The sequence below is a fragment of the Canis lupus genome, chromosome 21 (assembly GCF_048164855.1).
Source record: "Canis lupus baileyi chromosome 21, mCanLup2.hap1, whole genome shotgun sequence".
In the NCBI taxonomy this organism is placed as follows: domain Eukaryota; kingdom Metazoa; phylum Chordata; class Mammalia; order Carnivora; family Canidae; genus Canis; species Canis lupus.
The window spans coordinates 16,872,768-16,898,496 of record NC_132858.1 but is presented as its reverse complement, the minus strand read 5'-3'; the positions used below and the strand labels follow the sequence as shown (position 1 = coordinate 16,898,496).

At 36.8% G+C, this 25,729-nt stretch overlaps 4 protein-coding genes across 4 annotated transcripts in view; all 4 read left to right on the top strand.

Moving 5' to 3' along the window:
* Nucleotides 1–25,729, top strand: part of LOC140612769 (olfactory receptor 5M3) — a 144,931-nt gene that overhangs the window by 66,783 nt on the left and 52,419 nt on the right. The window lies entirely within an intron of this gene.
* The window catches only part of LOC140612768 (olfactory receptor 5M11), a 104,069-nt gene that overhangs the window by 66,780 nt on the left and 11,560 nt on the right, over nucleotides 1–25,729 (top strand). The gene's annotated exons all lie outside the window — the stretch shown is intronic.
* LOC140613425 (olfactory receptor 5M5-like) lies at nucleotides 10,945–11,880 on the top strand. The gene has a single exon (XM_072791952.1). It carries the CDS (start codon nucleotides 10,945–10,947, stop codon nucleotides 11,878–11,880), a length of 936 nt encoding a protein of 311 aa, XP_072648053.1.
* On the top strand, nucleotides 24,678–25,613 carry LOC140613424 (olfactory receptor 5M5-like). The gene has a single exon (XM_072791951.1). The coding sequence runs from the start codon at nucleotides 24,678–24,680 to the stop codon at nucleotides 25,611–25,613; it is 936 nt and encodes a 311-aa protein (XP_072648052.1).

Here is a 25,729-nt window from a genome sequence, read left to right as displayed (position 1 = left end):
GTCCCTAATTAGACTATAGGATCAGAATTTTTGGCACTCAAACATGACTACTGCCATAATCTGGTTATGACATAAATGCTTCATCAAGGAATGGGAAGAAGGGGTGACTCTCTGTAGACTGGTTGTCTACAATCTTTTGTAATTGGAGTCACATATATTCTTGGGAGCCTGTTGTGTATTTATTGGTGTTCAGTTTCTTCCTAATTTCATCCTTATTTACTGATATTCACTTTCTTTCTAATTTCTTCCTTATTCTCCTATAGCAATGCACTTCTCCTGCTTCTTTGATATCTGTCCATCTTATCTCCTTTGTTCCAAACCAGTCACTTATGGTCTGTAATGTTTTTCACCTAATATCCCCTTTGATCTCATGGTCTCTTTTTATCTCACAGTATCCCAATTTATTTTATTTTTTATATACAATATTCATATTTCATTTTATCTCATACCTTTGACTTCAAACCTGGTATTTAACTATTAGGAAGCCTTTTTTGCTCTACCTTCAAAAGATTACACATTGAATCTTAGAATAATTTGTCAGCAGTTCCTCTGCTATCATTAGGTCTAATATAAAAGTCTCTCTCCAGTCCTTTTTCTCAGGCCACATTGTCCTTCTAGTGTTTTCTGAACATGTTGAACACAATCTTACCTTGGGACCTTTACATATACTGATGTCTCTGCCTTGAAAGTTCTACAAGGCATTTGAGTGACTCATTTCATCACTTCATTTAGACCTCTCAAGTTAAGCTTCATTCCCTAGCTCTTTAATCATTGCCCACGATCTATTTTTGCTCATTTATAACTTATGAAATTTTTATTTATATAAATAATTTTTAGTTACATATTTTGTTGTCTCTCCTCCATTTAAAGGTTAACCACAGGAGGGCAAGAACTTTGTGTGTGCCCTATCCCTAGAACCAGCCAATGCCTGAATCAGTAGAAACACAATAATAATTAGTTGAACAAATGGAGGAATCAAAGAGGAAACTTTGCCAACTCACATCAGCTGATTTTTTTCATGATGTGTAGATTTCTCATCTCCCTGATGTACCAGTGGAGTCTGAGTTACTACAAAAATTTTAGCTGCCATTAAACAATGTACAGGAGAAAGTACAATTATAGATTTGTTTTTATAACATGAGCTAGTGATAATGGTACCTGACCTAAAGCTTTGAATATTGACAATTAAAATTTGCAAGTTGGATTGTTAGATGGAAGTTTACTCAGGACTCAGGAAAAAATGAGTTACCTATAATTTTTTAAGGCCAGAAGGATAGTAAAAGTTTATACCTTTTAAAGACTAACTCTGTTTCTTATTAAAATAATATATTGACATATACAACACTCAGATTAGTGGTTATCAACTTTGGCTTCACATTGGGTTCTAATGTGGAAGTTTTGAAAACACTGATACTTGGGTCACAGCTCAGCTCAGGTGGGGTACACACATTGACAAATTTTTGAACAAGCTTTCCACATGATTTTAATGCACAGTCAGGATTGAAGTACTGAATGAGACAGTTGATATGATTTGTTTAAACTAAATAAAAAGGTTTATCATGTGGTTTAATCCTTTGAGAATTTACACCTTCCCCTTACAGAGGATACTTAGGTATTACCACAGTTTCCCTAAGTATAGAACTTGCTGTCATCAATGCAGACAGACAAAATATTTCCCCATTAGTTTGAAGAAGGAAACATCCCATCCTCTGACTTAGGCTTGATGGCATTCTGTTGTTTTTTTGGGCATGAAGAAAGAGAATCTTTCTAAGAGTCTCTATGACCCTATGTCAAATTTTCTTGCATTCAGAAATAAAAGGAAAAAGAAGTAAGCTTTCTTATTAATGATCATGCCATCCTATCATTTACTACACACAGTCTAGGATTTTGTTTTGGGGATACACATGGAAAAACACCTTCTACAGAAGTAAATTTGATATAGTTTTATCTCAAATTATGACCTGAAGTGAAAGAGTAGAAGAGAAGAACTCATGTGTTCTTATACTCACTAAAGTGTTCAGTGTTTTAAAAATGCCAGTGCAGGGGCACCTGATTGGCTCAGGATCCTGGGATCAAGTCTTTATCAGGCTCCCCTTGCTGAGCCTGCTTCTTCCTCTGCCTATGTCTCTGCTTCTCTCTCTGTGTCTCTCATGAATAAATAAATACAACCTAAAAAAATGCCATGCAGGTCATGTTAAATGGCCATCAAAAAGTTTTCAGTCACATGTCACACAGCATAGCCCACTGTGCCATGGGCCTCCATCAGGTGGGTGCATTCCAAGTTGTTAGGAGACCCTCGCCCACTTCTCATCATTCAGTGCTTCTCTCATTCCAAGGGAAAGTTTAGTGAGAAAAGGGGAAGAATAAGGATAGTCCAAAAGAAGATAATTATTAAATGTATAAAATCATTATAGTTCAAATAACAGAATTATCAAAAAGAATCACAATTATGCTTAGTGTAGGTAGGAATTAAAGGTCTATGAATAATGTAGGGGGAAGAAAACAAAACAAAGCAAAAAGCTTCAAGCCTTTAGGAATCTTTTCTGAGAACTTTATCTAAATGGGATGCTTCAGCTGAAAAGTCATTAAAATCTATTGCAATATTGTAAAGGGACAGAAACACAGTAAAGAAGGAACATTTGGCTGATTCAGTTGGTGGAACATGTGACTCTTGATCTCAGGGTTGTGAGTTTCAGTTCCATGTTGGGCATGGAGTTTACTTAAGGAAAAAAAAAATTAAAAAAAGAAGAAACAGAGTAATGAAAAGTGTATTCCCCTTGAACAAAACAATGTAAACCTGTTTTAATCATCCTGTTATAGCAGTGCCATTATATTTCAGTGCAAACTGGAATTGGAAAAGTCTATGAGAAGCCCTTTCAAATGAGGATGGGGAGATATTCACATTTATTTTTTTCTTTCTCACCCTTATTCTATCACTCATTTACCCAAATCCCTTTTAAATTTTTCTCTTAATAAATAAAAAGTACATGAAATTGTTAGAGACATATGGAGTGGGAATGTATTTTCTTGTGCCAAATTCTAAGGCTCTAGGCTTGGAGGTGGAAAAGTTAAAAGGGAAGTGTGATGTACAGATTTTTTGAAATCCAAGGATTGGCTAAAGCTCAACATGTAAGCTTATCTAAATCTTAGCTGTATTGTGAAATGGATTTGTAACTAAGTTTGGGATGGTTGCAAGGCTTGATTTAATATACCACCAGTCATAATCTGTCTTTGTCAGAAAGAGTCTGAGTCTGCCTGCCTATAGTTTTGTCTTAATGTGGCAATTCTTATAATCACTAATAATTCCATTTTATTTTATTTTTATTTTTTAAAAAGATTTTTATTATTTTATTCATGAGAGACACACAGAGAGAGACAGAGACAAAGGCAGGGTGAAGCAGGCTTCCTGCGTGACTCTATCCCAGGATCCTGAGGTCATGACCTTAGCCAAAGGCCAAAGCTCAACCACTGAGCCACCCAGGTGCCCCTAATAATTCCATTTTACATTAAAAAGAGAAGATGGTAAAAAATCAAATAAAATGTATTAGAAGTTCTTGATTTTCAGAACTGTCAGACTTACCTGTGGAGGGATAGTAATTTCCAAGCCTCCTGGAAGGTCCCCAAAGTGGAAGGATTTATACCTGAATGATTAACTATGGATGACTCATCCCTGAAACATTCATCAGGAAATCACCTATGGGACATCCTTAGGATTCCCTCTGGGGATGTTTACAAAAGACAGAAGTAATTTCTTAATGGATGGGATCTTAAATTATGGGTTAATCTTTAGATGCATGCAGTATCTTTTATTAAATGTGAAAAACAGGGGGTATCAATTTTGATAGGGAGATTCATTCTAGGCTAAGTAAAAAGGTATTGCATTCTTCATAATGAAAAGCTCTCTGCCATGACTCTACTCATCATATTCTCAGCTGGGATAGTATTTCCCCTTGGAGATGCCATTGGTGGTTTTCTCTGTCTCTCTTGTGGTATTTGTCTCCTTTTATAACCTCCCTATTTCTTTTACAGGACAGGCAGTGCTCTGGGGACATAATTCTTGTCAATTTCATTTGCCATCTCCTGGAGAGATCTATACAGCATTTTGGGTGCACAATTGATGTTTGGTGAAGAATTACTGATGAATACTCAAACAACAAAACTATGCAGATGGTTGTGACTTGGTGGCCTTCCATGTAAACAGCAGCTTATTTCATTTTCATTTAGTAATCTAAGATCATTTCTTCTTGTGAATTAAATTGCAAGTTGCAGGGAATACATTTTTAGACTCTCAGGTCTCATGGATAGGTTAGTTTGAATGAAACTGGTTCAGACTTGTTAGTGTGGACACTTAAACAATATGTTTAGTTTTTAATTCCTGATATATAATATTATACTCATATAATATTTCCTCTTTGGGTCTTAACTATGTTAGAATTTGAAAGGAGAGAAAGTCCTAGTAGTTCTGGACCAGGTTCATAATAATACCATTATGAATAACAAAAATAATATTGTATCTTTCATATGATTGAGCTGATTTTCCTCCTCTGAAGTTCATCTGCCATTAATGCTTGACATCAAAAGATGTAGATTATCATGGAGAGAAAGTAAAGAGCCAAAGCCTGGTCCTTTAGCATAGGCATACTAATGAGTGAATTAAAAAAAAATAAAAAGAAAGTGAAAGAGAAGAAAAAGAAAAAGAAAAGAAGATTTAGGGCCTTAGGAGTTCACTCTCAGACTGGCTCTCCTGATCTCCTTGCTGTGGGCTTTTTTTCTGAATCAACATGTCAGGTAGCCAAGGAAAAGTAGGCTTTGGGATTAGCTTACTTAAATGGTTGCTCCTTGGACTTGACTTAATGTTTCCACAGATTCTTTGGTTTCCATGGGGCATGGGCAGCACCCAAATTTCAAATTTTCTGCATCCCCTTGTAGGGGAGTACAAAAATATTTAAGAGATGAACCTGAGGAGTGTTGCATCAGTGAGGCTGAGTACTACATAGCAGCATTCTCAGGCCATGTCTGAAAGAATCTAAGAAGCAGATCCTAAGTGGGGGCCTATAGTTTCCTCAAGAGCCAAGGTGCAGCTGGGTCAGCTGGGAAGACATAGAAGGCTGTTTCTGGCCAAGAAAGATTAAAGAGTGCAAGATGCACTTTTCCTGGTGGAGTCCAGCAAAGCAATCATGTAGATTAGAGGCCAAAAAAGGCCAAAGGGAAGCACAAGCATAATGGATTCAAATCAGTGATAAGACTCTAGCGATAAAGGGCCTCATAAGTCATAAAAGGGAAAAAAGATTAAAATTTGAAAGACTAGGCATTCATCTAAAGTGAAAGATCAATCAAAGAGTTTATTTAAATTTTGATGGTTTAAGTCCAAAGCTCCTCTTAAAAGTCATACATTACAAGTCTATGTGATATGTAATTATATCTTGAAATAAGGACTTCGGTAATATGACAAAGATATTTTATCATTAAATTTTCTTCTGAAAATATAAGAGAAATATGCAAAATATGTATATATAAGTTGCTATAAACATACAAAGAGTAAATAAAAGACCTTTACTTGTCAGGTGGGCAGAAATCCTGCTAGTTAAACAAATTGACAAACAAACAAACAAAAACTCAATATATACTCTTTGTCATTCTGAAAATGTTTTTCTGTCTAGTTGATTTGTTGAGATGGGTAGAAGCTCTAGTATAATATAATTATCCCTTATATTTTTTAATAGTTCTAAATCCATGCTACCATCAAATCCTTCATAAAATATGTTGGTAAAAAGAAATTGTTATAATATCTGGATAAAAGATTGTGTTTCCTCATTTAAGATGACCATTGTATTCATTTTAGAAATTTGAATTGCTCATCATTCTTATGATAATTGACCTATTGTTCATGACCTTGCAGATGTTTTTTACAATCAATGTCAACATTATACACTCTGTATACATGCTTTGATAGTTGAAATTATCTCTGGATTTTCATAAATTGACTCTAGACAAATATGGTTATTTGGTTTTCTAGCAGATTCACTATAAAAAAAATACTTTGAATCTTGTTTTGCCACATATCTGCTCAGCAGAATTGTTTCCAAAGGAAAAACTAAACAATACAGAGAATTTTTAAAGTTACATTTTTTTCACATTTACTTTACATTATCTGTTGGTGGAGCATGCAAATTTACAACTCAGTTATGATGGCAGCTACTCTCATTTCTTGAGTATTTCTAGGTACCAGCCACTAGTGTGCTAAGCATTTTAAAATGAACATCCTTCTTCATTACCAAGAAAAAGTAAACTCTATTTAATACCTACAATATCCCTGTAATACAGATATAATTTATTTCTTACAGATGAAGCCCTGCTTTGGGCTGCCTGGTCAGCAGGGAGTCTGCTTCCCCTTCTCTCCACTCATGCTTTCTCTCTGTGTCTCTCTCAGATAAATAAATAAAATCTTAAAAAAAAAATCGAAGTCAAGAAGATAATCTTTGAAGGGAATGGGAATGAAAGCAGAAAGTCAAGAATAACCAGATGTTTCTAGAATGCATAAACAGATGAAAGAATGTGTCAACTGTGGTAATAAGGATTGAGACAGAGGTTTCTAAATGTTTTGGGGGAAAAGTTTTAAAGGACTTTTTGGATTCCTCTTACTACATCCCACACACACTTATCTAAGTAGGGTGAGTGGAAATGGGTGAGATTATGGAAAGGATTTTTTGCTGCTGCCACACAGACAATACAAGGCATCCAATTCTCTATGTGATTCATGAACATGTCTCAACTCAATCAGGTGTGGTGACTGGCCATAACTCTGGAAAGGTAAAGAGGGACCAAGAGTTGTGCTAGGTGACTTCATTTCAGAAGGAAGGAACAGAAAAGCATGTTTAAGCCACATTGTTAAATCCAATTCTACCTGCAACAATGCTGCTATGAACAATAGCTGACTCCTATGTGTAGTCCTCAGTTGATTCAGGATCCAGAAAGAGGGTAACTCAACGGTCTTTTTTGAGCTCCAAGCTAGAATCTTCAAAACCCAGATCTATCCCAAAACTATAACAAAATGAATAATCATTCTTGCTGCTACTACTTCCATTGCAACAGTATTGAAGAACTACCACATACTGCTCAGGCCTGTGTTAGGGACACAGCATAAAACAACATTTTACTCAGACTGTTTACCTGGAGAGAATTTAGTGAAAGGACACAGAATATAGGCAAAACTACAGAAATTGATCAAAGAAGTTGCAGCATCTGGAAGCTAGCAGCAGAAAATAGAGCCCATCCTCTGTTCTGAAATAAGCATGCAGTGACCACAACCACCACCCAAAGAGAGCTAGAAGCAGGAAGCAAGTCCCTGGCCACCTTCTTTCCCAACACACAGCTCAGGAGGAGTTTTGCTTGGAAGGATGCAGCCATTCTAGCACCTCCATTGTGCATCTGGGAGAAAATGGGAAGTAAATAGAGCTCTTTTTCTCTTTCTCCCACCTCTGATATCCTGCTGATTTCTGGCATTGGCCAAACTCACCTGAATCTGGACACCCAAGGAGCTCTATTGGTGTGATCCATAAGGGTTTAACTTGAGGGGGTAAAGGGAGAAAGAGAAGAAAAGACAAAAGGGGTGAGGTAAGAATTACCAGCAAGCACATCTACATTACCTGTATATCCATAATGTTCCCATGGTATATACATAGTTATATGTTATTGTTCTGTTAAAAAGTCAAAGCACAAAGCTCAGAATTAATAAATAACTTGTCCAAGTTCAACAGAAATGAGTCGATCTACCAATGGCATTCCAGATTCCAAAACCACTCTATATACCAGGTATCATTCTACTTTACATGTTGTAGTACTCCCCCAGTCAAAAAATAGTAAGATATTCAACCATAACTTAAAATAAATGATGAATCCCATGGCTTTATGATTCTCAGGAGATTTGATTCCCTGTTGGTAGTGGATCCAAATCATATTCTCAGTGAGCTTAGTTAGGATTTGCAAGAGAATAAGATAGTGGCTGTACATAGTCTGAATGACTTGCTGCTAGAAATAATTAAACCATAGGGATTTGATCCCTATATGACAATTCTGTTATAAAATCCTCAGGTCTTTCTATTCACACTAGCATTGGGAAATCACACTTCTTGCAGAGGTAGGTTGTGGTATTGTGAAAATATATCTTGGAAGGAGGAAATAAATCTTTTACTCAACAACAACAAAAAAATTATGGGCTGAAACATGATGAATTAACAAACCCCTTGATTTAAATTTTAGTGATCTTCTAAAAGTACAAGTATTTATAAATGTTCAGTAGAGTAGTAGTTCAAATGAAAACAAAACTGACCAGAGAGAATATTCATTCCATATATAATGATTGATTGGCTCCATTTGGGAAAGCATTGTTCTAGGTGTCACTGAGGCTATGGGTAATGATTAGATAAACTCTTATCCCTGGAATCACACTTTGGGTTTTGTCTTATTTAAGATGAGACCGGATTTTGTACCCAATATAATAATAGCTACAACCTAAGTACTTTTTACACGTCAGACATATTTGAAGTTTTATCTGAAAAAAAAAAAAAAAACAAAAACCTCATAGAAAGGAGTTGCTATGAGAACCAAATTTTATGCATGAGGAAATTTAGACACAGAGAGATGAGTAACTTGGTCAATCCCCATAGCTAGGAATTGGATATGTGGGTTTTCTGGTGAGGTGGTCTCCCTGAGGACTCTCAATATCTGTTGACTTTGATGACTCTCAAAACCTAGCTATGAATATTTTCTCTTACTTCATGAAGAAAATTAGGGAGTTGTGTTAAATAGCTTCCAAAGTAATGATGCTACTTTTCATAATTATAAGCATTCTGTTGTATAATGCTCCTTACCCCTTCATAGAGAGTAGCCACTCTTAGGTTTATGATCTACATTAATTATTTAAATAAAGTTAATTAAAAATGCATTTCATGGAGATGCCTTCACTGAATCTTTTCCACTTCTAACTGAATGATGACCACCTATCAGGAGACATCAGCCTTCTTAAAAAAAAAAAAAAAAAAGACCAACCTTCTACAATCTTTGGGTGCCTGAATAGTGCCACAAGCATCTATTTGAGAGAGCCTCAGGGTGAGGGTGAATGTCAAGAATGCAAAGCCTCGTGTGTCCCCAGAGCCACATCTGTCTCCCTATAAATATCTGTCTCTGAGTTTTTGTTGAAATCATGTAGCACTTTGTGTTTTGTTTCATTAAAGGAAAGTCGTTGTCATGAAGTACTCAGCTAAATTATCTGATATGTTTAAGCTTGCATTGCATCATTAACCCACAGTAACAAATAGACACTTTAATTATATGGACACTTGATTTATATGTCAGTGAGTAGATATTCATTCAAATGCCATCCCAGCATCAAAGAGTACTTGTCTATTATGATAATTACTCTAATCTTAAGAAGTTAGGTTAGAATTTACAAAGTAATTATGATTACATTGATTTAGGTGATTTGTCTTGCATTTTATTATCCTGGACAAATAAGTCCAAAGTCCACATGTGTAGAATTGGATAATGCAATGCACGAGAAGGTGGAGGCATTTACAAAATGCCTTACAAAGTGACCCTCGTCCTTCCTTGGCTTTGTACCTATTAGTAGAAGGCAACATAATATTGCCATACCTGGGTTTGTTACTGAAGGATGGTGTAGGTTTTCCACAATGGTCTTTATGGTATTTTTATCCTACAGACAACTGGGGAGATGCACTTGAGGGTATCTTATGTCTTGTCTCAGTTGTATGATTAATATGATTATTATTCCAGTAGTATCATTTACATATATTGAAAACCTTAAATATAATTTAGGTTATATATTTTTTCTTAATTTTTGTAAGAGTTAAAAAGAGGTAGAGTTACAATAAAAGTATTGTAAAGTGTGAATATGCTTGTTAATCTTTTCTTCATTATTTTCTCCTCCCCCATACCAGGGAGCCTTTTAATACATGTCTTCCCTAATCTCTCCTCCAAGGAAGGGGATCACAAATACATATGTATGTATGTATCTATTTTATAGATACATACATATATATTTATGTACTATATATGTATCTTTTTTTATACCAGAAACATAATTGACTTTTGTGCCACATGAACCAAATTTTGGCCCTGATATTTGGCATTAATAAACAAAACAAAGGAAATCATATGCATATGCATATCATATCTTAAAAGTTAAGTAAGATTTGGTGCTATGAGGACCACCTGAGCAGAAGACACATAAAGGGAAGGACATGCATTGCAGAGTGGGAAAAATGCTTGAAATGATCTTGAGTCGAGAGGGGCAGGAGGACAAAACCTCGTTCTACAGGTATATGCATCATTCGATTCAGTTGTGCAAAACAGATGATGATTTATATACCACATCAAAAATATACTAAGAAACAAAAGATTGCCACTCCCCCCCCCCCACAAAAAAAAAGCAACGTTTAAGGAAATTGTAAGTGAACTAATGTACTAAATCTTGCAGATAAGGTAAAGTCTTTTCAATGTGAAGACTTTCAGGAAAGCATTTAAAATATTACTGCCTTTATAAAAGGAGCTGTATATTAATGTAGATTTTTTTTTAAAGATTTTATTTATTTATTCGTAAGAGACACAGAGAGAGAGGTAGGCAGAGACACAGGCAGAGGGAGAAGCAGGCTCCATGCAGGGAGCCTGATTTAGGACTCGATCCCGGGTTTCCAGGATCACACCCTGGGCAGAAGGTGGCGCTAAACCGCTGAGCCACCTGAGCTGCCCTAATGTAGATGTTAAAATATCAATTGCATACTGACTAAGCTATTTTTAATGTCACAAATGTTTACAAGTTTTGGGGAAGACTTATCAGATGACATGATGGGGGTAACAGATATGTGACAAGAGACATGCATTTTCATTTCCCTTCTTTTAGCCCTCATTTGAAGCCACGCACACACAATGTTAAAGAACAACTACACAGCAGTGACTGAGTTTATTCTCCTGGGACTGACAGATCAAGCTGAGTTGCAGCCTGTCCTTTTTGTGGTCTTCCTAGTCATCTACCTTATCACAGTGCTTGGCAATGTTAGCATGATTTTGTTAATCAGAAGTGACTCAAAACTTCACACTCCAATGTACTTCTTCCTCAGTCATCTCTCTTTTGTGGACCTCTGTTATACCACCAGTGTCGCTCCACAGATGCTGGTTCATTTCTTATCCGAGAGAAAAGCCATTTCCTTCCTGGGTTGCCTTCTGCAATTCCACTTTTTCATTGCCCTGGTGATCACCGATTATTATATGCTCACAGTGATGGCCTATGACCGCTACGTGGCCATCTGCAAACCCCTGTTGTATGGCAGCAAGATGTCCAGGTGTGTCTGCTTCTCTCTCGTTGCCACCCCTTATATTTATGGCTTTGTGAATGGTCTGGCACAGACCATCCTGATGCTTCGCCTCTCCTTCTGTGGACCCAATGAAATCAACCACTTTTACTGTGCAGACCCACCTCTCATAGTCCTTGCCTGCTCAGATACTTATGTCAAAGAAACTGCCATGTTTGTGGTGGCTGGTTTCAATCTCACCTGTTCTCTAGCCATCATTCTCATCTCATACATTTTCATTTTCTCCACCATTCTGCGCATCCACTCTGCTGAGGGCAGGCGCAAAGCCTTCTCCACCTGTGGGTCCCATTTGACGGCTGTCACCATCTTTTATGGGACTCTGTTCTGCATGCACCTAAGACCCCCTTCTGAGACATCTGTAGAACAGAGCAAAATTGTTGCCGTGTTTTATATCTTTGTGAGTCCTATGTTAAACCCTTTTATTTATAGCCTGCGGAACAAAGATGTTAAAAATGCAATCAGGAAAGTTTTCCAAAGGAAATTGTTAAATTAAGTAGACACTTTGGCCACAGGTAGGTAGTGTATCATATTATCTGACCAACTAATGAGCATATTTAAAATTAGGGAGTCACTCTGTCATGACTTGTCTTTTATCTTTTGTTAATCACATATGGAACTTGAGAGAAGTTATCAAATTATTTGCTAATAGTGATAGTTCCATCTCAGTAAATTAAAAAAAAAAACTCTTAGAAATTTAAGGACAAAACCAGAAGGCATTCTTTTTGCTCCATGAGTATAAAAAAGAACAGAAAATTCCATCCATCTTACTCATACAAGTAGTTATAAAAGACAGAGTTACCAAATGATGCTATGTCAATAATTATTTGAGATTTTAGTTTTTAACAATTTCCAAATTAATATCCAGAACCTTCTCAATCACCATAGGTGAAAATTTTATTTCCCTTTTTCTCTTCATAGAAATCACATAACAATGATTGTCTTTGTGTATCTCAGATTTTGCTCTAAACAACATTTAGAACAATAAATCTGTTCCAATGATATCCTCATTCATAAGACTTTTGATAGAATGACAACTTTCCTTATAGATTGTTTTTATATCAATATTCATTCCCATAATAAAAGTGATTTAGTGGTCATTTTAAATGTGTCATTATGAACTATTTCCATTTTATATTAAGAAATAGAAAATAGGGATCCCTGGGTGGCGCAGCGGTTTGGCGCCTGCCTTTGGCCCAGGGCGCGATCCTGGAGACCCGGGATCGAATCCCACATCAGGCTCCCGGTGCATGGAGCCTGCTTCTCCCTCTGCCTGTGTCTCTGCCTCTCTCTCTCTCTCTGTGACTATCATAAATAAATAAAAATTAAAAAAAAAAAAAAAAAAAAAGAAATAGAAAATAATGTAAAGACAACTTATGCAAGCAAGCTAATCATTATTGTCTTCACCTATGCCAATTTTGCTTCAGACACTTGACATAATCAAATATTTTCAAATTGAGCCCTCCCTGACTATGTTCTTCTTTCCTTTGCCTGCACTAAACTCTCATTGAATTTAATGTTTTGTATTTTTTTAATCCCTAAGTAGGGTTCTAATATTTGCTGGTCTTTATGTATCCACAGAATTACATAAAATTATTTTGGTATATTTAAACTTGTTATAAATGAAATCATGCTCTACTGTAAGTTATTCTATTTTCCTGAAATATTGTTAGATTCATCCATGCTGAATTACGTAGCATCTTTTTCACTCAGATAGTCTAGATCAGTATATAAATATATCACAGATGCTCTATCCATTCTGTTAATGATTTTTCTTGTTCCTGGATAATATGAAAATCTAGGAAGACATTTTCCTTTGAAACTTTCAGTATGTACCAGTTCAAGAGATCCTCTCATGTACACTCCTTGGAAGGTAATTTCTGGTTCATAAGAAAAGAGCATCTTTAAATTTAGGAGATATTGCCAAATTGCTCTACCAATGTGCTTTCCTGCAAACGCTGTGTGAGATTGGTCTTCACTCCATGTTCTTGCCAATACTATATATTGCTAGGCTTCAAAATGTCTTCCAATCTGATCAGTGTAAAATGGCTTCATAAGGGATGTGAAGTGTTTTTAAGTGCTCTGATGCTAATGGCAGAGTTTTCTTTCTTTTCCTTTTTTTTAGTTGTATGTGTATATTCTTTGTTCTTTGTTCAGGTGGGTTGTTTTATCTTTATTCCATACATTTGCAGTAGCTGCTTTCATATTGTCTACTAGGTACTAACCTTTTAATGATATCTGCAATGTTGATGCTTCAACCTGTTTGTAGCTTGTACTTCACTTTGTGCCAGACACACTTGGTGGGATAGAAATTTTTCATTTTAACGGACTTCCAATTTTAATGTTCCTTTATGGTTGTGCTTTGTATGTCTTGTTGAAACAACTTTTTCCTATTATAAAGATATTCTCTTGTATTTTCTTTCAATGCTTTGAAACATTTCATGTTTAAGTCTTTATTTTTGCTGGTGTTATAAATGTTGCAAAACAGTCTTTAATTCTGATCTTTAGTGAAAGAAAGTTGTTTTATATTTTTTAAAAAAGACTCCATACATTTCTCGTTAAGATTTGAGTGAAAATTCTGTCATGTATCAAGCTTTCATATTTGTATCAGTCTGTTTCTGGTTCTATCTTGTAGGACCAATCTGTCAATTCTTTCCTTGATGTAGTAGACTATATTTATAAAAATAGTTTTACCACCCCTTTTCTGGAAGTTTGAACACTGGAGAATTTTCTTGAAGCATCTCTGAGAGAAGATACAATTAAGACGTATAGAAATACTTTATTCTCCAGATTTCAGGCCTGTTATCTTCCCAGAAGGCACATGATACCACATCATTGGGCCAGAGGTGTGGCTACGAGAATGAACAAGAAAAAAAAAGCTATTCGTAGTCTGTACTGAGCTCTGTGTCAGCCCTTTTGTTTGGTACTTGCCATCACAGGGCTTCTTTACCCAGGGGGGTTAGCATGTGTTGCAATTTGTCATCAGTTGTGCATGCCTTGCTCATCTTTTCTTTCTTCCCCGGCTGGTCTGATTCCCAAACCTGAATCTGCCACATGCAGATGTAAGAGTTCACAGGGAAAATAGCAACAAAAGTGGAGTGTTATGTTTTTCCCTCTTCAGGCATTAGAAGTGGTCCAATCCCACTGAGCAATTTGTACATCCATCCATGTCATGGTACCCTACTGTTCACCTTCAGCTTTTTCTTCTGAGACTACTAGTTCTGGAAGTCAATGATGTCAAAAAACACTCTCAGAAGAGATAGGCTGAGCACAGCAAAATTCTATGAATTCTAAGTCAATCTAGTTAATTTTTACATATATCTTCAGAATGCCTACAAATGTTTAATTGCTTCATATATAAAAAACGAGAGAGATGTTTATGGATTTTTTTCTCCTTTGTATTTTTTCCTCTTTTATTAAATCATGTACAGTAATGAACTAGCATTATCCCTTTTAGCATTTTGCATTTTCTATCCCATCTTTGGTGATTAAGATTTGAAGTGTTTTTGTCTATATTCATATTTCTCCAGCAGTATTTTTCATTGTTTTTGTTAATTGTTGCCCATTATATGTATTTTTACCTTTTTGCTTTCAGGTTCTTAGTCCTTTAATTACTGAGTTTCATAATTTATTGTGAATATACATACTTAGATCTATTTTCTAACAACTTCTTTTTTATTTCTAAAATATGTTATTTATCTTTTCCTCCCTTTTCCTTGAATGAATTAAATAACTTTGATTAATGATTTTATCATCTCCAGATTGTCAGTCCTTGCAAGGTCCTTGTCTGCTTTTGCTCATTTTTACTTTATTTATTTTTCAAGATTATCTATTTATTTAGTTAGTTTTTAAAATATTTTTATTTATTTATTCAAGAGAGGCACAAAGAGAGAGGCAGAGACATAGATGGTGAAGTGGGCTCCTTGCAGGGAGCTTGATGTGGGACTCGATCGCTGGACCCAGGATTACTACCTAAGCTGAAGGCAGACGCTCAACTACTGAGCCACTCAAAATTATTTATTTTAGAGATATAGTGCTTGAGTAGGGCGAGAGGAAACAGGAGAGGGAAAGAATCCTTAAGCAGACTCTTCACTGAGCATGGAGCCCTACACTGGGCTCAATCTCAGGACCCTGAGATCATGACCTCAGCCAAAACTAAAAGTAGGATGCTTGTCATCCAGCTGGCCCTTACTCATTATCTTAAATTCAGCATATTCCCCAAATATGTGGGGAATATAAGTGATTCTTAATAAATCTGGATGAACAAACTCTCATTATATCATTTGCATTACAACTTGATGGTAAACTCTCCTCTGCCTTACTTTCCACCATTATCTTAATGAATTCTTACCTATTGAAAACACAACTGTGACACTTTATATATCCCTGCTTTATCCATCCCACCATGATACAGAAACTGTTTAAGAACACAAATCTTTACACTTTATCTTATATTCTCTACATTGACAGTACAGTGGTAAATACAAAATTTTCCTTGGATAATTTTAACCCTGTGGATGAATGACTGAATGAGTGAATGAACAAATGAATGAATGCCAGTGAATCTGGGGAAAGTTAAGCACAATGTGAGCTTGTCCAACAACATGATATCAAGGACTATCGACTGGCCTGTTTGAATCCCAGACTCATAATTTGTAATTTGCCTTGGCCAGGGAAAGTTACTTAATCTTTCTAAGCCTCAGTTTCCCATCTGTAAAATGAAGATAATAGTACTAATGCCCCATGGAGTTGTGTGAAAAATTACTGGATTCATGCTTGCAAAGTGCTAAGCCTAATACCTGGCACATATTACATGTCCAATGCCTAAAGCCTATGATTAATTCCCCTCATTCTGATTTCTTTCCTGTGGTTTCTTACCCAAATTAGTCACTTACTCCATTTCATCTCCCTACAGATTTCATTTTTATGAGAGAAAGAAGTATGCTCCATAAAATGCAAAGTTACCTGGGAGGGGATAACCAAAACTTGTTGCGTCTTCAAAGAATTAGGTACACACTGCACACTCCTTACATTATTCCAAAAGTATCTGTTGATCAACTATCATCTTCCAGGTTGGTGGGAAGCCTAGGCTACATGCTGAGATCACGGTCCTGGCCCAGATGGGCTTTCAATGTCGTGGTGGCAAGAGAGACATTGGCAGGTAATTAAACAGGGTGTGTTAGACTGGGATAGGGGCAGGGTGCCCGGAGCACTAAGGTCTTGGTTCAGGGGGGACAGAGAAAGCCTCTTTTGGGAAGACATGTATTTGAGCCTTTCCTATGGGCAGAACAACTTGAATCTGGGGGGAATGAGGAAGATGCTGAGTGGAGAGGAAGCTCAGAGAATATTTAAAGCCAGCTATGTATGGACAGAAGGACAAAGTGTGACTGCAGGTTGAGGCATGACAGCTACATACAATTGAAGATGGAGTCCACTTGGGACATGAAGACAGGCATGGAAGTCTACCCTGCCACTTAGCAGCTCTATGGTACTAGGGGTGTTAGTCCATCACTGGTGCTTTAGTGGAACCTCTGTCTCTTTAAGTCAAATGTTCACGATGGAGTCCCTGCCTCTTGGGTTATTTTGAGGACATGGAATTATCTACTTGAGAGTTGTCCACATCTAGGAAGTACTCACCAAGGCATTTGACAACCACCTGTGTTTCACCATTCTACCTGTGACTCACTTTCCCCAAGACTTTGACGTTCTTCCGAGGGGACATTCTGAGAGCTCTGGATTTTAGGAGAAGACATAGTTTTAGAGTGAAAGAACAAAATGAGAAAAAAAATCAGCCTATCATCCAAATTTGAAGTTGAATCTCTTTTGTGTGCCTTCCCCAGAGGTCTTAGGGTAAATAGGGAATTTGAAATTAGGGACTATAAGATTGAGGCATGTGATTAGCTTTCTGATCTGAGAGTGTCCCAATTAATCTCAGAGGCATGATTCCCTAACGTAACACTCATCACTACTATTCTCAAGTTCTGAGATTTGCTTGAAGACCTGTCCCTACCTCCCACATCCTGGTATAAATGCAGCTACATTTACAGCTTAGAAGGGCCTCAGTGAACTTCCTTAATCAGAGGTGAGAAAATAGGTGCATTTTAGAACCAGAAGTTAGTCATTGAAGTTAGAACATTTTTATGTTCTTCATTTTTAGACAGGAAGGGACTGTAAGAAAGTCTTAAACTGAGGCACACCAATTTACACCCTGTTTGCTTGAAATATGCCCATGCAATGCCTCTTGTTCTCAGCTTCTGAGTTTGAACCTCAATGAATTTCCCTGACAACAGGCTTTTTGAGTTTTCCATTGATCTCCCTGGAACATATTTTATAGACGTTTCATGGGTGCAAAAGAACTAAGAAAGGCAAACAATAATTATCCTAACTAACATAGTGAAATGCAAGGACATTTTAAGGCATGGGATAGAGCTTACCCTAAATGAAGTCCTTAGAGTGAGAGCTAGATCTATGATCCCCTTATGTTTTTTTGGTAAGATTGAGTGGATTCATTTATCTTGTCTTAACATTATTATTTTCATTAGTTTTTTCATTGAATTCATATAAAAAATAAGCTGAAAGACCATTCTTACAATGAATTCTTGCTAACAGTTTTTATTAACTTTTCTTCCTTTATTTTGGAAACAAAAGTCTTCTCATTCACTCATAATTGAATGGGCTACAAAATTCACCTAGGCAGCTAACCTTTGACCTGTGTTATCCTCTAGCATATTTTTACCAGGGCTCTATCATTGTTTTGTGATTTTTTTCTCCTTCACATTTTCTTTTTTTCTCTCCTCATTTTGCAGAGTTGGGTGTTTTCCATCCTCTTTTATATCCCCAGAGGACCAACAGGTATATGAAGATGCTCAACATCACTACCTTTCAGGGAAATGCAAATCAAAACCACAATGAGATGTCCCCTAATATCCATCAGGGTGGCTAGAATCCAAAAGATAAGAAAAAAGTGTTGGCAAAGATGTGGAGTAAAAGCAACACTCATTCACTCTGGATTAATAATTGGTGCTGTCACTGTGGAGGATAGTACAGAGGTTCCTCAAAAATTAAGATAGAAATATTGTATAATCCAGTGATTTCACTACTTGGTATTTACCCAAAGAGAAGAAAAACACTAATTCTAAAACATATATGGACACCTATGTTTGTTGCAGCATTGTTTAAAATAGCCAATATATGGAAGCAACTCAAGTCTTCATAGATGAATAGATAAAGAAAAAACATATAAGTATACAATAGAATATTACTTAGCCATTTGTGACAACATAGATTGACCTCGAGGTTGTTATGCTAAGTGAAATAAGCCAGATAGTAAAAGATAAATACCATATGATTTCACTTATATGTGGAATCTAAAAAAAAACAAAAAGCAAAAGAAATTAATAAACAAGAAGCAGAAACAGATCCTTAAATACAAACTCATGGTAGCCAGTGGAGAAATGAGTAGGAGAGGGACAAATGGAGGAAAGGATGTAGGAGATACAGGATTCCAGTTTTGGAATGAATAAATCATGGTCATAAAAGGTATATCATAGGGAATATAGTCAATGATACTGTAATAGTGCTTTATGGTGACAGATGGTAGCTACACTTGGGATTAGGATAGCATATACATATTATTTATAGCATAATATATAAGAGCTGTCAAATCAGTATGTTGTACACCTGAAACTAATGTAACATTGTGTCCCATTTATGTACGTTATATGTGTCAACCATGTGTATATATAAAGAATAGAGCAGTATTAATGGATATCAGTTATTTTAGTTGTACTAAGTATGACTAACAATTTAAGAAGGAATGACAAAATATGAAAGTATCGATGCTAAAGAAAAATGTAAATTTTGCAATAGCTAGAGATAATCTAAATGCTATCTTTAGTGGTTTCTGAAAACTAGCAACTAGAGACAACTAGCCATATGGATATGAAACCATCCATTAATTTACCAAGTGACTTTGAGCATTTAACTTTCTATTCTCAGCCTTAGCTTACCCCTATGTAAGATGAAATACTTGGCTTAATTAGTCTTTTTTTAAAGAATTATTTATTTATTTGAGAAAGAGGAAGGGCAGAGGGAGAGAATCTTCAAGCAGACTCCCCACTGAGAGTGATCTCAAGACCCATGAGATCATAACTTGAGCCAAAACCAAAGATCTGACACTCAACTGACTTAACCACTTACATGTGCTTTGGCTTAATTATCTCTAAAATAACTTCCATATGGAATATTTTGTGATTGGTGAGATTCTATGGATTTTAGCACTTAAATCCTTTCATGTAGTATTCACTCAATATGTTCTATGAAATAAATGGATTCTTAAAAATCACAAAAATTTAAGGCAGAATTTTTTTTTAAGTCATGAAAATGATATTAGTCTCTGGGAAAGAATGAAACTAAGAGGGAATAATAGTCAGGGACAAAGTTTTCCTGGTATGCATAAACAGATGAAAGGGGTGTCCATTGTGGTAACAAGGATTGAGGCAGAGATTTCTTTTTTTTTTTTTTTTAAGATTTATTTATTTATTCAGAGGGACATAGACTAAGAGACATAGGCAGAGGGAGAAGCAGGCTCCCTGCAGGGAGCCTTATGTGGTACTCGACCCAGGTCCTGGATCACGACCTGAGCCGAAGGCAGGTGCCTAACTGCTGAGCCACCCAGACGTCTCGAGGCAGAGATTTCTAAAGGACTTTGGGGAAAAGTTTTAAAGGACTTTTTGAATTCCTCTTACTACTTCCCTCACACACTTATCTAAGTAGGGTGAGGGGAGATGGGTGAGATTATGGAAAGGATTTTTGCTGCTGCCACGCAGACAATACAAGTCATCTAATTCTCTATGTGATTCATGAACATGTCTCAACTCGATCAATCAGGTGTGGTGACTGGCCATGGCTCTGGAAAGGAAAAGAAGGACCAAGAGTTATGCTTGGTGACTTCAATTCAGAAGGAAGGAACAGAAAAGCATGTTTAAACCACATTGTTAAATCCAACTCTACCTGCAACAATGCTGCTATGAACAATAGCTGACTCCTATGTGTAGTCCTCAGTTGATTCAGGATCCAGAAAGAGGGTAACTCAATGGTCTTTTTTGAGCTCCAGGCCAGAATCTTCAAAACCCAGATCTATCCCCAAACTATAACAAAATGAATAATCATTCTTGCGGCTACTACTTCCATTGCAACAGTATGAAGAACTACCGCATACTGCTCAGGCCTATGTTAGGGACACAGTATGCTGTGTGAAACAACATTTCACTCAGACTCTTTACCTGGAGAGAATTTAGTGAAAGGACACAGAATACAGGCAAAGCTACAGAAATTGATCAAAGAAGTTGAAGCATCTGGAAGCTAGCAGCAGAAAGTAGAGCCCATCCCCTGTTCTGAAATGAGCATGCAGTGACCACAACCACCACCCAAAGAGAGCTAGAAGCAGGAAGCAAGTCCCTGGCCACCTTCTTTCCCAACACACAGCTCAGGAGGAGTTTTGCTTGGAAGGATGCAGCCATTCTAGCACCTTCATTGTGCATCTGGGAGAGAATGGGAAGTAAATAGAGTTCTTTTTCTCTTTCTCCTACCTCTGATACCCTGCTGATTTCTGGCATTGGCCAAACTCACCTGAAACTGGACACCCAAGGAGCTCTATTGGTGTGATCCATAAGGGTTCAACTTGAGGGGGACAAAGGAGAAAGAGAAGAAAAGGCAAAAAGCCTGGGTGGGGTGAGGTGACAAAGGGAGAATCACCAGCAAACATTTTTATATTACTGGTATATCCATAATGTTCCCATAGTACACATATAGCCATGTGTTCTTATTCCTATTAAAAAGATAAAGCTGGTGGCGCAGTTGGTTTAACATCTGGCTCTTGATTCTGGACCAGGTCATGATCTCAGTGTCCTATAATGGAGCCCAGTCTTGGGATCCCTGCTGAGCGTGGAGCCTACTTGAGATTCTATCTCTGCTTCTCTTTCTGCCCCAAACCTCTAACTCTCTCTCTCTCTCTCTCTCTCTCTCTCTCTATCTCAAAAATAATAATAGTGGTAAAGCACAAGGCTCAGAATTAGTAAATAACTCGCCCATGTTCAACAGAAGTTAGTCAATCTACCAATGGCATTCTAGACTCCAAATCTTTCTCTGTATATTAGGTACCATTCTACTTTATATGTTGTAAACAAGAGAACCTATTACTCCCCCTGTCAAAAAATAAAAAGATATTCACCCATAACTAAAATAAATGATGGATTCCATTCTTTTATGATTCTCAGGAGATTTGATTCCCTGTTGATACTGGGGAACAGGCCCAAATTAAGTCCTCGACAAACTTAGGATTTGCAAGAGAATAAGATAGTGGCTGTACATAGTCTGAATGACTTGCTGCTAGGAATAATTAAACCATGGGGATTTGGTCCCTATATGACAAATCTGTTATAAACTCCTCAGGTTCTTCTATCCATGCTATCATTGGGAAATCAGGCTTCTTGCAGAGGTAGGATTTGGTTTTATGAAAATATAGCTTGGAATGAAGAAATAAATCTTTTAATCAACACAAATAAAATTATGGGCTGAAACATATTATGATGAATTAGCAAATGCCTTGATCTAAATTTTAGTGATCTTCTAAAAGTACAAGTATTTATACATGTTCAGTAGAGTAGTGCTTCAAATGGAAACAAAACTGACCGGAGAAGACATTCATTCCATATATAATAATCGACTGGCTCCATTTGGGAAAGCATTGTTCTAGGTGCCACTGAGGCTATAGGTAATGATTAGATAAACTCTTGTCCCTGAGACTCACACTTTGATGTTGAGTGGTATTTTATTTTTAAAAATATTTTATTTACTTATTTGAGAGAGCCAGCAGGAGTGGTGAGCTGGAAGGACAGAGAGAGAGAGAGAAGGAGACTCTCCAGGGAGCAGAAAGCCCAAAGTGTGGCTCAATTCCAGGATCCTGAGACTATGACCTGAACAAAAGGCAGACACTGAGCTGACTGACCCACCCAGGTACCTCAATGTTGAGGATTATTTTAGGCTAGACCTGGATCTTCCACTCATTATAATAATAGCTACAACTTATTAAGTGCTTCCTACATATCAGACATGTTTTAAAATTTTACCTGAATTAAATCCCTCATAGAAGGGAGTTTCTATGAGAACCAAATTTTATGCATGAGGAAATTTAGACACAGAGAGATGGGTAACTTGATCAATTCCCATAGCTAGGAATTGGACATGTGGGCTTTCTGGTGAGGAGGTCTCACTGAGGACTTCCAATATCTGTTGACCTTGATGACTGTCAAACCCTAGCTATGAATACTTTCTCTTATTTCATGAAGAAAATTAGGGAGTGGTGTTAACAATCTATCTGATTCCTTCCAAGTTAATGATGCTACTCTTTATAGTTATAAGCGTCCTATTGTATAATGCTCTGTACCCCTTCACAGAGAGTCGGCCACTCTTAGGTTTATGATCTACATTAATTATTTAAAGTTAATTAAAAATGCATTTCATGAAGATGCCTTCACTCAATCTTTTCCACTTTAAACTGAATTATGACCACCCACTAGGAGATATAAGTCTTCTTGAAATAAAGACCAACCATCTACAATCTTTGGGTGCCCGTATAGTTCCAGCAAGCATCTATATGAGAAAATTTCAGGGTGAGGGTGAATGTTAAGAAAGCAAAGCCTCACGTGTCCCCAGAACCACATCTGTCTCCCTACAAATACTTCTCTCTGAGTTTTTCTTTGTTCAAATCACGTAGGATGTTATGTTTTGTTTCATTGAAAGAAAGTTATTGCCACAAAATACTCAGTTAAATTATCTAAAGTGTTAAAGTTTGCATTGCATCATTAACCCTACAGTAACAAATAAGAGACATTAATTATTTTGACACTTGATTTACGTGTTAATAAGCGAATATTTATTAAAATACCACCCCAGCACTGAAGAGTATTCAAAACAACAAAATAATTATGATTACATTGATTTAGGTGATTTTATTTTTATTTTATTTTATTATCCTGATCTTTAAGTCCAAAATCCACATGTGCAGAGTAACGTACATGGGACTACACGTGGACAAAACAATGGACAACACAATGGACAAGAATGTTGGAGATATTTACAAAGTACCTTACAATGATCCCTGTCCTGCCTTGGCCCCATAACTCTTAGTAAGAAGTAGTGTAACATTCCACACCTGGGTGTGTGTTAGTGAAGGATGGTTTAGGTTTTCCAGGATGGTCTTTATGGTACTTTCAACCTACAGACATGTGGGGAAATGCACTTGAGTTATTTTATGTCTTGTCTCAGTTGTATGATCAATATTATTATTTCAGCAAGAATATTTACATGTATTGTAAAACTCCGAGTTTATGTTATAGAATATTTTTTAATTTTGGTGAGAGTTAAAAGGAGGTAGAGTTAGAAGTATTATAAAGTGTGGATATGTTCGTTAATCTTTTTTTCATTATTTTCTCCTCCCCCATGCCTGGGAGCCTTTTAATGCATGTTTTCCCTAATTTCTCTTCTGATGAACCATTGATACCACTGATATATATGTATGTGTATATCTTATACATAGATATGTCTGCATGTGTGTATATATATGTGTGTGTATATATATGTACAGTTTATATACTCTACATTATTATTTTTAATACTAAAAATATAATTGACTTTTGTGCCTCATGAACCAAATTTTGGCCCTGATTTTTGGCATAATAAACAATACAAAGGAGATCCGATGCTGAGTCTTAAAGTTAAGTAAGATTTGGTGATATAAGGACCACCTGAGCAGAGGACACATAAAGGGAAGGACATGCATTGCTGAGTGGGAATAAATGCTTGAAATGATCTTTAGTCAAGAGGGGCAAGAGGACAAAACCCAGTTCTACAGGGACATGTATCATTTGATTCAGTTGTGCAAAACAGATGATGATTTATATACCACATCAAAAATACATTGAGAAAGCAAGGATTTCCATGTCCCCCCACCAAAAAGCAACATTTAAGGACATTTTAAGTGCACTAATGTAATAAATCTTGCAGATAAGGTAAAGTCTTTTCAATGTGAAGACTTTCAGGAAAGCATTTAAAATATTACTGCCTTTATAAAAGGAGCTCTCTACTAATTTAGGTATTTAAAATATCAATTGCATTGACTAAGCTATTTTTTTATGTTGCAAATTTTTAAAGTTTTAGAGAAGACTTATCAGATGACATGATGAAACGTTTATTTCCCTTCTTTTAGCCCTCATTTGAAGCCACGCACACACAATGTTAAAGAACAACTACACAGCAGTGACTGAGTTTATTCTCCTGGGACTGACAGATCGAGCTGAGTTGCAGCCTGTCCTTTTTGTGGTCTTCCTAGTCATCTACCTTATCACAGTGCTTGGCAATGTTAGCATGATTTTGTTAATCAGAAGTGACTCAAAACTTCACACTCCGATGTACTTCTTCCTCAGTCATCTCTCTTTTGTGGACCTCTGTTATACCACCAATGTCTCTCCACAGATGCTGGTTCATTTCTTATCCGAGAGAAAAGCCATTTCCTTCCTGGGTTGCCTTCTGCAATTCCACTTTTTCATTGCCCTGGTGATCACCGATTATTATATGCTCACAGTGATGGCCTATGACCGCTACGTGGCCATCTGCAAACCCCTGTTGTATGGCAGCAAGATGTCCAGGTGTGTCTGCTTCTCTCTCGTTGCCACCCCTTATATTTATGGCTTTGTGAATGGTCTGGCACAGACCATCCTGATGCTTCGCCTCTCCTTCTGTGGACCCAATGAAATCAACCACTTTTACTGTGCAGACCCACCTCTCATAGTCCTTGCCTGCTCAGATACTTATGTCAAAGAGACTGCCATGTTTGTGGTGGCTGGTTTCAATCTCACCTGTTCTCTAGCCATCATTCTCATCTCATACATTTTCATTTTCTCCACCATTCTGCGCATCCACTCTGCTGAGGGCAGGCGCAAAGCCTTCTCCACCTGTGGGTCCCATTTGACGGCTGTCACCATCTTTTATGGGACTCTGTTCTGCATGTACCTGAGACCTCCTTCTGAGACATCTGTAGAACAGAGCAAAATTGTTGCCGTGTTTTATATCTTTGTGAGTCCTATGTTAAACCCTTTTATTTATAGCCTGCGGAACAAAGATGTTAAAAATGCAATCAGGAAAGTTTTCCAAAGGAAATTGTTAAATTAAGTAGACACTTTGGTCACAGGTATGTAGTATGTATATCTCATTATCTGGCCATTTGATGAGCATTTAAAATTAGCATGTCACTTTCTGTCATTGTATATTTTTTGCCTTCCATAATT